Source organism: Leptosomus discolor, chromosome 3 (genome assembly GCF_034619465.1).
Source record: "Leptosomus discolor isolate bLepDis1 chromosome 3, bLepDis1.hap2, whole genome shotgun sequence".
NCBI classification, from domain to species: Eukaryota; Metazoa; Chordata; class Aves; order Leptosomiformes; family Leptosomidae; genus Leptosomus; species Leptosomus discolor.
This window is the reverse complement of record NC_141393.1, coordinates 23,759,971-23,773,112: the sequence shown is the minus strand read 5'-3', so window position 1 is coordinate 23,773,112 and position 13,142 is coordinate 23,759,971. Positions and strand designations below refer to the sequence as shown.

Here is a 13,142-nt window from a genome sequence, read left to right as displayed (position 1 = left end):
TAAGAGCTGAGTCTCTATGTAAGGCTTTCAGGTAGCAGCAAAATCTATGAAAATGGATTAGACTATCAAGAAGTTCCCACACCACCAATTAAACACAAAGAATAGAATGTCCCGTTTAAAACCATGGTGACATTTAAGTCATGCAGTTAAATATAATCTTGTGGAAGATGCTGGATGCTTAATCTACAAAAAGGAGCATCCTACATCTTTAATTTCTCTTCTGTTTTTTCAGCTTTCATTTATTTCTAGTGCACAAGTCCTGATAACTGAAATATATTTCAACAGATTTTTGTTGCCTTTCTTGTTAGGACCTATTTTGTCATCAATGCAGACTTGAAACAGAAGTATTAACAAAAAAAATCCAACTTCTTTCACAGTTGTCATTTTAAATACTGTTAAACTTTTCCCTCATAGGAAATGATAATGTGCAATATACCTTTTACAGGTCACCTGTGCAGTGCCAAAAATCCCTATATCAGATCTTCCGAAGGACAGTTCCTTATCTGATAATAATCCTGGCTCTGTGATATTGTAACCACATTAACTGCATGTGGGACCCATTTCACTTGACATTGCTGTCTTTTTCCAGACACAGCCTACACTAACATTCCAATGGCACCACCTCAATTAAGCATCTACTTAATTTGAACAAATCTGTGCTTTGGTGCAGCTGCTTCTTATGCATAAAGATCAGCTGCTTGGGAAATGCTTTTATAGCAGGGGATTACAATGAAACATCCAAGAGGGCTATCTTATATAACCATAAAGTAAGTAAACATTCTTTCAATTGTTTATAGGTCTGTATGGACATTCCTCTAGCAAACAAACAAACACTTTTCAAGACAGAAGGAATCTCACGAAATGTCTAGATAAGAGATTTTGATATAGACAGAGTTGTAGAACCTGCAGTCTTTACACCAAAACCGCACATAGATTCTCAAGTATAAGGCCATGGAGAGTACTTGATTTGAAACAGGCACCCATCTATGCCCGTGTCACCACCTCAGATGTTCTCCGTTTTTTATACTGCAGTGGAAAAGGCTCCCTTTAAAGAAATTAATGTGCAATGATTGTGTTGTCTGGCTCTTAAAAAAAGTATTCAGATTCAGCATCAAAAAGGCCCTAAGAATAACAACCTCTAACAAACATAAATTCTGAACTAGCGACTACAAACAACTGTAGTGACTAGACCTTTATCACTACACATCTATACACAGGCAATTTTCAAACAGCACTGAATATACTGAACAATACAGCTGTAAGGATTAGATCTATAACCCTACATAAAATGAAGACTTAAGGACAATGAACTGAAAAGAATGTTTCTAACATGAACACATCTCATCAAATTATCAAGATGTCAAGTTGACAATTTACCACCAAGAATCACACAGTAGAATACAAATACAAGGATGGCAATGTTGGAGGTGATAAACAAACACACCAAAGCGAAATGATAAAGGCACTAAGGACAAAAGTTCCTGCAGAACTTTGCATAAGGAAGTAGTGAGGAAAAATATTTCCTCCTCCCCAAGTGTAAGAGTCAGTCCTAAGAACAGCATTGTCTCAACCTTGTCATCAGGAATACAGACAATAAGGTACCCCGAAAGTTAGGCTAAGATCTTGACATGACTCTGCAGCGGCCTGCCTGAGACGCAGTTCCTGATCTCGAGAATGGAATGAAGTACGAACACCCCAGGAGGGAGAGCTGCGCCATACGAAGAGTGACATGCCGTTCTCCGGTACCAGGGATGAGCCTGAGCTGACCAGGTGGACAGCATAACTGCTGTCAAGAAAGACTGATCAGCATTGATGGAGCCAAGAAGATGCGGAGATAGAGAGGAGGAGCAAGGTGTGTTACTTGGCATAAAAGATGTCTCCTCAACAACTGAACTTTGGAAGTTTTCCCCACCAAGGATCATGACGATCATTAGGACTGGCAGAACACTGCCTGGACCTGGGACCATAGGGACACCTTGTACCCATCGTGGTAGCTATCAATCTCTTTCCTCTTTTCACTTTACTTTTCCCTTTCCTTTCACCCTCTTTACCCATCGCACACCACTCCAGAGGCGAACAATAAAGTTTCACTGTTTGATTGAAGCAAACCCCTTTGGCGTGGTTGGCTTAATTTTGCACTTCGAGATCACAGCAAACAAACCATCACGAGTCCACTGAGTGGACCATAACACCAACTCACTTTCACCAATGAGAAATTAATTCTGAATGAAAAAAATCTCATTAGAAGAATTCCTAAACAGACAGATACTAAAAGACCTCAAAAATGTGGAATAATAGACCACAGTTTCTACACACTCTTTAATCTCATGCTTTGCTATGCCCACTATTAGAGTTATTTTTATTCTTAACGTCCATACTGAATTTCCACCTTTTGCATTTACCTCCTCTCACCCATTCTGCCAGCTTCATCAGTGTAGCAGTACATCATCAGGCTTTGAACAAGGCGAAAGGATCCACACCTAGTACCAGAGAGCACAGGTAAAGAAGCAGTGCAGAATGCTGCTATCGCTAGTCTTTTTCAGCGGTGTGGAATTGCCTGGATACAATGAGTGATTAAGCATATCAGAATTCTTCAGCCTGAAGAGAAAGGGAATCCTCTGAAAAGCCTCAGAAGAAACTGAACAACCTCCTCCAACGAAAATTAGGGATGAAAAAGCAGTTAGATTAAAAAACCCGCAACCCTACAACAACAAAAACCAAATCAAACACACCAAATGCACACACACAAAAACAACTAAAAAAAACCCAAACCACCACAAGAGTGGCAGCTCCTCTCACAACATGTAATCTATCTGGAGAACTCCTTGCTATAGGATAAGACAATAAAGATATGCAAGTTATAACAAAGACTGGGCAAATTCCAGAAAAGAAATCCACAGAGGGATTACTAAGTACAGAAAGTACAGCGATCAATTCCAGACCAAGAAGCTCCAAGCCACAAGTGATTAGACTAGTATTGTGCAGAATTATCACTGGATGCATTTTTATTCTAATATGGTTCACCAAACATCCACTTTTTGATCATTCATCATACATGGCTAGATCTTTCCTAACTACATATTTCTTCTACAAATTGAACCTCAGCAACTGTTTTAAACTTTCAAGGTAGTCTTTGAAAGAGAGGCCTTTTTTTTTTTTAACACCTTTTCTTTTTTTCCCCCTCTCCTCTTTCCAGTCTTCTCTCTATTTGGCCAATGTTGTTCCTAAGGATAACAAACAGCAATGAGTAGAATATCCAGCTGAAGTCTTACTAGTCCTATACAAGAAGATCATTTCACTGCGGCTTACTGCAGCATTTCTGTCTTCACTAAAAGAACGTCACTAAACATTTCAGCTTTCATAGCTTTATTGGATGTTAACGTTCTTTCCCAACTAAGAGATTTACTCTTCTGGTATTCCCCCTAACACTAACAAACTACAGAAGACTTCCTTGTTATGCTTCAGATCTCTCATATTCGGCTCCTTTCAGGTCAAAAGTTGTAACATTCAATTTCAAAACCTGAAATCCTACTATAGGAGGATTACAAAGAGCTACTTATTTCTTTCATTAATGAAAAGGCAGAGGCTGCCAGCATTCCAGAGGATTGAGGAGGAAGGTTTGTTTCTCTCATTCAAAGGCATAGAACAGTGCTAGCATAGTCAGCTGTAGCAGCTATTTTCTTGTGAACCATCTTGGTTAAAACTTACTGAGTTTGCAAATTTCCCGGTACACGAAAAGGGAAAAAAAAAAAGTATACCGAGAAGTAGGCCACAAGAAGAAAACCCCAGAGTTTTGCAAGCATGACGAATTCTTTATCAGATAAACATATTTTATCCTACCAGGCTATTAGGAGAAAGCAGAGCTAACATTCTAACAAAGACAGTCCCTTACATGTTTCTAGGAAGGCTGACAAGGAAAGTCTTCCTCCACTGATGGATTCTATCACATCAAGCCTTTAACTGGTACTGATAGATTATAGTCTCTATAGTACAATATATACTCTGAAGTACAATTTCATATAATTATATATACTATATATAAATTACAATTATAAAGTCTGCTGGTGCCAACAAGTAGTCTGTGCCAACAATATTTTTTATCAGTCACAAAAACATCACTAAAGCTCTTGACGGAGCGTTTAATACCAATTCAGGCAATTTTATGGCAACATGAATTACCAATGGGAAAATAAGGACACACAACACTTGCTCTGAAGTCAGCATTGCTACCGATACCACGTTAATACATAAATACTTACTCTGGGCATGAGCCACCGCTGCCCAACTGCAGCCCAGAAGGCCAATGGCATCCTGGGCTGCATCAAAATAAGTGTGACCAGCAGGTCAAGGGAGGTGATTCTGTCTCTCTACTCTGCCCTAGTGAGACCTCACCTGGAGCTCTGGAGCCCCCAACACAAGAAGGACGTGGATCTGTTGGAGCAAGTCCAGAGGAGGGCCACAAAGATGACTGGGGGCTGGAGCACCTCCCCTAAGAAGATAGGCTGAGAGAGTCGGGGTTCTTCAGCCTGGAGAAGAGAAGGCTCTGGAGGGACCTCATAGCAACCTTCCAATACCTGAAAGGGGCCTATATAGGAAGGCAGGGGAAGAACTATTCACAAGGGTTTGTAGCATTAGGACGAGGGGTAATGGTTTTAAGTTAGAAAAGGGTAGATTTAGGGTGGACATTAGGAAAAAGTTCTTTAATATGAGGGTGGTGGATCACTGGAACAGGTTGCCCAGGGAGGTAGTGGTCCATCCCTGGAGACATTCAAGGTCAGGCTTGATGGGACTCTGAGCAACCTGACCTACTTAGAGGTGTCCCTGCTTATTGTAGGGGGGTTGCACTAGATGACCTTAGAGGTCCCTTACTCAATACCTTCTATGATTCTGTGATTCTATGATAAAGCATACACCAAAGTCTTATGCAGCCAGAACTACCTACAGATTTCCACTCCTAACTACTCTTGTTCCTACAGCACTACACTATTTGACTGCCATCTCAATAGCAGATCTCTCTCATATTTAAGTGATATAGACTGCAGTTAGTCTGCTTCCAGTAGATATGGGAGGCAAAAGAGAAGATACTTTCATGGCTGTCCTGCCTCCTTTGTTACATGTCACAAAGTGTTCAGAGAAGAGTGCAGCCCAAAGAGACTCCTCCCATTACACTCCACAGATAAGGATTGAAAAGGGCAGGACGAAGGGAGGGAGAGAGAGGAAACAATAATATTCATCATTTTAACATGAGAAAGCCTGTGTCTTTCAAAAGTAAAAAGTACTTTTCAAAAGTATCTTCAACAAGTTCAACAGCATTCAAACCAACGTTCGAAGTTGAAAAGCAGCTTTCTCCAAGACGATGAATTTTGAAACAGAAAAATTCACTACATACACACTTGCAAAACACTCACTTTTACTTTAAACACATACCTGAAACATAAAAGTTGTCTTGCTGATTTTATTATGGAAGGGTAACATTATAACAACCTATAGCAGCTTAGATAAGATCATGTTCAAATATACATACTAATATATGGCAGTGATTACCAACACACACGTTAAACTAGAAGCCCACATCCTGCTTAGAATACTAAACATAAATTATAGATAGAATCATAGAACGGTTTCGGTTGGAAAGGACCTTAAAGCTCATCTAGTTCCAACTCCCCTGCCATGGGCAGGGACACCTTCCACTAGACCAGGTTGCTCCAAGCCCTATCCAACCTGGCCTTGAACACTTCCAGGGAGGGGGCAGCCACAACTTCTCTAAGCAACCTGTTCCGGTGCCTCACCACCCTCACAGTAAAGAATTTCTTCTAGCATCTAATCTAAATCTCCCCTTTTTCAGTTTGAAACCGTTACCCCTCATCCTATCACTACACTCCCTGATAAAGAGTCCCTCCCCGTCTTTCCTGTAGGCCCCCTTTAAGTATTGAGAGGCCGCTCTAAGGTCTGCCCAGTGTAATAAAGAATGGCTAACTAGCCTTTAGAAAACTAGCTTTTAGAAAAGAACTGCTAACCAGCCTTTAGAGATAGGGAAGAAGGCTGATTTGTACTAATCCTTATGCATATATCCATTGCTGACTAACTAACACTTTAAAGATAAGAATGAAGCAGAATCCACCAAGCAAAGGACACCAGGTGGAATCCTCCAATCAGACTGTGGGGCTCAAGGAACACAAAAGACTAAGCAGGAGAGATAGCGAGGGAAGCTAGCAAGAGCTGGTGCTGTAAATTGGAAAAGACCCAGGATGGTGCAGGGCATGCATCACAGGACAAGTTCAAAAGTTCAACCATGAGGAAGACTCAGGCCTTCATAACCACCGACCACCAAGGACCCCCGACAGGGGGCATAACTTGGGCGGACTGAGGCGGGACTTATGGGAGGAACTTATGTTAATGAATTCCTGGAAATAATTAAAATAACCCAACCTTTTCTCAGAAGTGTAATGAATAAACATGAAAGCTGTAAATATAAGGCAAGAATCCTAACGCTTGGGCAGGCACGTATGGAAGGAGCTATACTCCGTGCTGCCCAGCGCTGCAATAAAAAATACCTGCTTAATAACACCGAGTTGTTACTGAGTTTTCTCGGATTCACCAGTCTTCTCTTCTCCAGGCTGAAGAACCTCAACTTTCTCAACCTGTCCTCCCAGGAGATGTGCTTCAGCCCCCTGATCATCTTCATGGCTCTCCTCTGGACCCACTCAAGCAGGTTCGGGTCCTTCTTGTACTAGGACTCCAGAGCTGGACACAGTACTGCAGGTGGGGTCTCACCAGAGCAGAGTAGAGGGGGAGAATCACCTCCCTCAACCTGCTGGCCACACTTCTTTTGATGCAGCCCAGGGTGCTATTTGCTTTCTGGGCTGCGAGCGCACATTGCTGGCTCATATTCAGTTTTTCATCCACCAGCAACCTCAAGTCCCCTGCAGTGGTCTGCAGGGCTGCTCTCAATCCACTCGTTGCCCAGCCTGTATTTGTGCTTGAATTCATATTTTCATGTTAGTCACACTCACCGTTTCTTGTCTTTGGGACTCAGTGAGCTTTTCAGACAGTTCTTCTAGAGTCTTTCTTAATTCAGCGTCAGTCCTTCATAGAAAAATATAGGTAAGACAATATTTTACAGTGCAAAAACTAAATATCAACCGTGATTATTTTAAGCGGCAACAACCTCCGGGATTTTTATGCTTCTTCAATTTTGTTCTATAGCCTCTAAATTCCTAGCATAATTAGAGACATGTCTCAAGTGGAAAATTCGTAATAAAAAGCATTTCCATTCTTCAAGTAAAGATAATAGAGAATCTAGTTTGAACGGCTAAGTATCAGGTCAACAAGTACAAAATTATGAACACATCTACACAGTCCTTTTCACACAACCATAGAATAGTTCGGGTTGGAAGGGACCTTTAAAGGCCATCTAGTCCACCCCCCTGCAGTGAGCAGGGACATCTTTAGCCAGATCAGGTTGCTCAGAGCCCCGTCCAACCTGACCTTGAATGTTTCCGGGGATGGGGCACCTACCACCTCTCTGGGCAGCCTGTTCCAGTTTTCACCATCCTCATTGTAAAATATTTCTTCCTTGTATCTAGTCTGAATCTACCCTCTTTTAGCTTAAAACCATTACTCCTTTGTCCTATTGCAACAGGCCCTGCTAAAAAGATGGCACCCATCTGTCTTACAGGCCCCCTTTTAAGTACTGAAAGGCTGCAATGTCTTCTCAGAGCCTTTTCTTCTCCAGCCTGAACAGCACTGGTTCCTACTAGGAATTAGTGGACCAATTCCTGTTATTGCTATTAGACAAAGCACTTCATGTTGAGACAGAATGCTGTCATGGTTTGGCTGGGATAGAATCACAGCCCAGCCATGCTAGGCAGGCTGTTAGCAGTTTCAAGTCAACCAGGGCAGTTGTAGCCCATACCAGAATGTCACGCTCTTTATAAAGCAGGAAGGTTTGCTGAGGAAGGGGAGCTCCGGCTAGACTCCTACTTGGGTTCCTCCTGCTCCTCCTCTTTCCTTCCTTTCCTGTTCCCAAGGACTGTGAGGGCCAGACATTCTAGGCTGAGTATAACTTTGCATACTTTGTTTTGCTATTTCATTAAATCTGTCCTTGCTTCAGCACTCTGATCTCTTCTCCTTTCCTCAATTCCCCTTCTCAACTGGGGAGGGGTCATCAGGTGATAGAATAACTGCTATAGTTTAGCCCCAGGTACTGGCTAAACGCAGACACATGTACTTTAGCAAAGCATTACAGCCTGCACGAGAGCTTGCCCTCAAGAGACACCTGCACCAAGAACAAACAAGGAGTAAAGTTGTAACAAAAGAAACTCCCAAGTCCTTGTCAATTTTGTCCATATATAAAAAAGGGGGGGAAGCCACATATACTATACAAATCAGAACTGACGGGTGTTATTATAAATACTGCACAAGTTGACATGGAACAAGCAGTTCATAATATTGCTTTCATGTACATGCTGCACAATCCCCTAAGAATTATTTTTTTAAATACAAAAGAACAAAGGAGTTTAAGAATTACTTAAAAGCGTAACAATTATTTTCCACACTATTCTTCACATGGAGTTATAGTCTGTTTATACCGATTTCTTCTTGAAAGTTCCCGACTGATGTCATCTGCTAGGCGAACTTGTTCACTACTGAGATCTCGAAGAGACTGATGGAAAGAATGCAGCTGTAAATTAAAGTACACAAATTAAGCCAAGGCTTAGGAAACCTTCTTTCTGTGATAGTCAAAAAATACGTACATGCATATTTACACACTTTTTAAAATAAAGCAGATAAAAATAACCTGCAAAATAACAAAATTCCATGAATTGCAGATGAGCATGGATGAGGCTTCTATTTCAATCAACCCTTCACAACTCTTGCTCACTGAAGTTTAATTTTCAATATATTACTTGCTAAACCAAGTTTCCTAACTACATTTCTTTTTCAGTGGCTCACAGCTTGGTCATTTTGATTACCTGACACTGCACCATCTTTTTAACCTAATGCAAAGCAACTTGAAATATCTGTACAGATGAAGTCAGGAGAGACACATTTCTTGCTACTAAATGCTAGCATAAGTGAAACAAAGTTCTGTCCAGCTATATGTATTACTATAAAAATATGTTCACTTTCAGTTTCATATTCCAAGCAAAACACTATGATGTCTTCAGGAACTACCAAAGCACTAAGGAAAGGTGTTGTACCTTGCTGAAGGCTCTACATACTCTACTAGAATGCTTTTTTCAGAGCTTGGGAAAAAAAAAAAAAAACAAAACACCAAACCACCAAAACACACAACTGTTTTCCTCTGTAAAATCTCCCATTTCCCCCATTCAGCAGGCACCCAATTTATATTCCAAGTTTTTAAGGGAGAAAATAAAAAAGTAATAGGTCATCCATCCTTCATGGGATAAAAAGTGACAGTTAATCCATTCTAATACAACCTACTACTGTCAACAGCTCAGTGGCCAGGACCATCATTATGAAAAACCCTGGTTTGTAATATCCCCTTGTTCTATGCCCAAGATTTAAACCCGGATATTCCACAGCCCAGCTGACTGCCCTTAACATTCAGACACAGGCAATACCATCTCCCTTGTGTGACTAACCAGACATTTCAACCTGACCCAAGAGACTTTGAAAAATGCAGCATATTTTCAGAATGTTTCAGCCTAAGGAGAGACACTCAAATGTGGTAAAAGCCCATTCATCTGTAAAATTACCTTAGCTACAAGCAGTCAGAATGGGAACAAAGAAACTGCAGTTACAGAAAGAACAAAAAGTCACAGCTTTAGGTAAGCAGTACTACATCTCTGCCCAAATTCCTACCTATGGTCACGATCAATGACTACTACTAGTTCACCATTCCTCAAAGCACTATACTCTTCTTATAAAATAGTTAACCATTGAGTAAAACCATACTCACTCATTGAAGAGCAAGAATAAGGAATAAACCAACAGTTATGATCAAAACAGGGGAAAAAAAGCTATTTGCTTACCTAGTTAATTAACATAAACTAGGAATTTTGTATGCATTGTAGGAACTCTCTTAAATAAAATTTCTAAGATATTTCTAGAATATTTAGAAGTAGTCTAAATCTAAGCTTTTTAGAAGCTTAGGAGGAAAGATTTTCATATAACATTATTTCCTTCCATGAATTATGTTCCACACTAACCTTAAGGTAGAAAGGAATGGGGGGGGGGGGGGAGAAGCAGACTGAAAGGATAATAAATAGGGTTAAATAGAAGTCTAGGAATTTCTGTAGCATTCCGATTTCCCAGAGTCTCAACTGAGATAATATATTGTGGTTAAGTTTAAAATTAATTATTTGGAAGTTGAGACTGATTTAAAGTCAACATGAACACCTTACAATCAGCTGCTTTAATATTAGTCATAATACATTTCTCCTGTGGACAACTTAGTCCACACAGAGGGATTCACTCAAGCAGGTCTAGCCACTCTTCTCTGAAAAGGCAAAAACAGGTACTGAAATCTCCTCTCTAAATGTAGGATATTGAAAGCCTATAATTTTATCCATTAAAGTAATTTATTTTTTCCTGAAGACTCTGCAAGTAGACACAAGTTAAGGGATATCAAAGTTACCAGTGCCATACACATCCTCTCCTCCTCGCATCATCTGCCTGAAGTATAAGGTCAAATTATCCCACTCATGGGTCAGATATAGAATTAAGGTGGAGGACTAGCTGGCTCAAAATCAACCCAGGCCACGCTGACGTAAACAGCAAAAGCACTAAGATCTTGTGCCATTAACTACAGCAGATCAATTCCCTTTACAGTCACGCTGGATTTCAGCATGTAGGTGAACGTTAACCGCGTATTCAGAGATGATTTTTCTCTCATACGTGGCCTAAAAAGTACAGAGATTATTTTCATATATTCCTTTTGATATCACTACCATCTGCATCTTTTTCTCTATAACAATAGATTTGCACAAAACTTCGTGACACCGACAGATACAAGAGGCATCTGCCTAATGAAGAACGGCACGTAACATTGAAAGCACACTTCATAGCCAAAACATTCTTAGCTGCATCATCAGAATAACCTCATTTGATGTAAAAGCAAAAATCCTGGTGACCACATATTGCCTATTTGGAGAAGCAGCTCCCATTAGTACTCTGTACCTGGTCCAAATTATCTGCCTCATTGACAAATCGAACACTTGCAGATCTAGACCTCCGATGTTTATTGCCCTGTGAGTCTCCATAATCCCTGAGAGGAGAAGTAGGCACGAAGTGGCGGTTCCCTTTATGAGATAAGAGATAAAAAAGTAAGTAGGAAGACAAAATTTCATATGGGAAAGTCTTCATTTTGCTTCACAACGAATGTCAAGATGAAACGCACAATATCCTTATAGGCCACATTACAGACAAAACAACTACTAAAGTTACATGAAAAGCACAGGCATACTTCTTGCTTAGCTCTTCCCAGGATTCTTCTTCAATTTAAATATTACTGGAATACATGTATGGGATGGGTAAGAAAGAGGTTTGCTTTATTTCTCCAAGGAATAGGTAGGGGTTTTCCCTCAAATTTTATTTGCCCAAGCAACAGCTTTTCCTCCTTTTGGATCTATTACACCTTCAAACTACAATACTTCACAGCTTTTATATTAGAAAAATTGAGGTTTTAGAGCTTTCTACTAGAATACATTAAATGCTACTTCTGGGAGGAATATTCTTCCCAAATACACCTTTTCCTAAAACATAATGAATTTTCAGAGACGTACAAGAAAAAACTACTTTTCTGTAGGTTATACATTGCTTCAGTTTTTCCTTTTCCATTGAGCCTTACATAATTGCATCCACACATCCATAATCTTTAAATGCACAAGTTTAACTTTCCTTTTCGCTGTGAAGCAAGCTTCAGAAGCTGCAATATCTTTTGGATTTAGCTTTAAGTAGTATGTACCTACAACTCATGTAAAGAACCAATGCATTTAGATCTCTTGGGATATCAGCAGAAAAGACTAAGTAACAGAAAGCTGTAAGAATTTACCAAATAAACAACTGTCTAACTTAATGCAGGTCTCCTAAACTTATAAACTGAATTTCTTTGAAGTAATCAATGATGACTTTTCACATTTTTCTTCTTAATTTCTTCTTTCCATACAACAGCTATATGACATAATTTAAGTATACTCAAGCATTTTAAGTATTTTACCTGACACTCCTTCTCCATCCAGATCACTAGGGTATAAACTTGAGAGAGAAACACTTCTCATTCCAGAGTTTTGGGTTAACTGTTGGCTCCTTAATTGGCCTATAGATTGTTCCAGTGTTTCTTTTAGCTGCAGAGAAATTACAATTTACTAAAATATGAATATAGACTAATTAAAAAAAAACAAACATGTAAAATAGTATTTTTCAAAAATGTAATTAAGAGACTCAAAACTATTTTTAAGCCAAGTATAGCTATGAATTGATAACAGCTTTTCTTCAATATTCCGTATGTCATATTCCCATAACTATAGGAAAACATGTTTCCAACATTGGCAGCTTCAAATATCATGTAAATCAGGAAAACTCAAAGAAAAGTACATCTCCCACAACCAAACAAGATCTATTTGTCAGCAATGCTCAAAAACAGCCCTGCAAAATCCAGAAAACAACTTGAAATAAATTTTTTCAATTGGAATTTTTCTACCATCCCTACCTGGAATCAATTTGACATATGGCTATCAAATTTCACTAGGCAGCTTGACATCGAGGCCTACTTTTAGTAATTGCACTTCCAAACAAAGGTAGCCATTCTCAATTTAAGAGCTCAGAACTATATTCTTAAATAGGTTGCTCATTTTTCAAACTTGCATCTTATTTTCTAAGACTACATTTGCTAACTTTGGTTCTTAACCACTTGCTTTTGTCACATCTTCATTTGACAATCCATAAAACATCAATTTCTAAAGATTCACCTTTCCTCTCTCCCTAACAGAGGCTTGTATACAATGGTTAGTTACACTGCTGCTGTATTCTTGCAGAATTATACACATTGTGTTAGATCTATCTCTGGGTGGCGCTTTCCTCCCAAAGCATAAAACATTACTTTAAATCTTTTCTGAATCTTTTAATGCTTGTTTAACTTCTTTTCAAAGTATCATGTTTTCATTATACAGTATTAT

At 39.5% G+C, this 13,142-nt stretch overlaps 1 protein-coding gene across 1 annotated transcript in view; it reads right to left on the bottom strand.

The window, feature by feature from the left end:
- CEP128 (centrosomal protein 128) overlaps positions 1–13,142 on the bottom strand; it is a 134,811-nt gene that overhangs the window by 113,914 nt on the left and 7,755 nt on the right. The window contains exons 4-7 of the mRNA XM_086463075.1: positions 12,185–12,311; positions 11,146–11,267; positions 8,592–8,683; positions 7,014–7,086 (exon numbers count right to left, since the gene is read on the bottom strand). Of these exons, the coding sequence (XP_086319201.1) occupies positions 7,014–7,086; positions 8,592–8,683; positions 11,146–11,267; positions 12,185–12,311 (414 nt within the window). The remainder of the gene's footprint in view (positions 1–7,013; positions 7,087–8,591; positions 8,684–11,145; positions 11,268–12,184; positions 12,312–13,142) is intronic.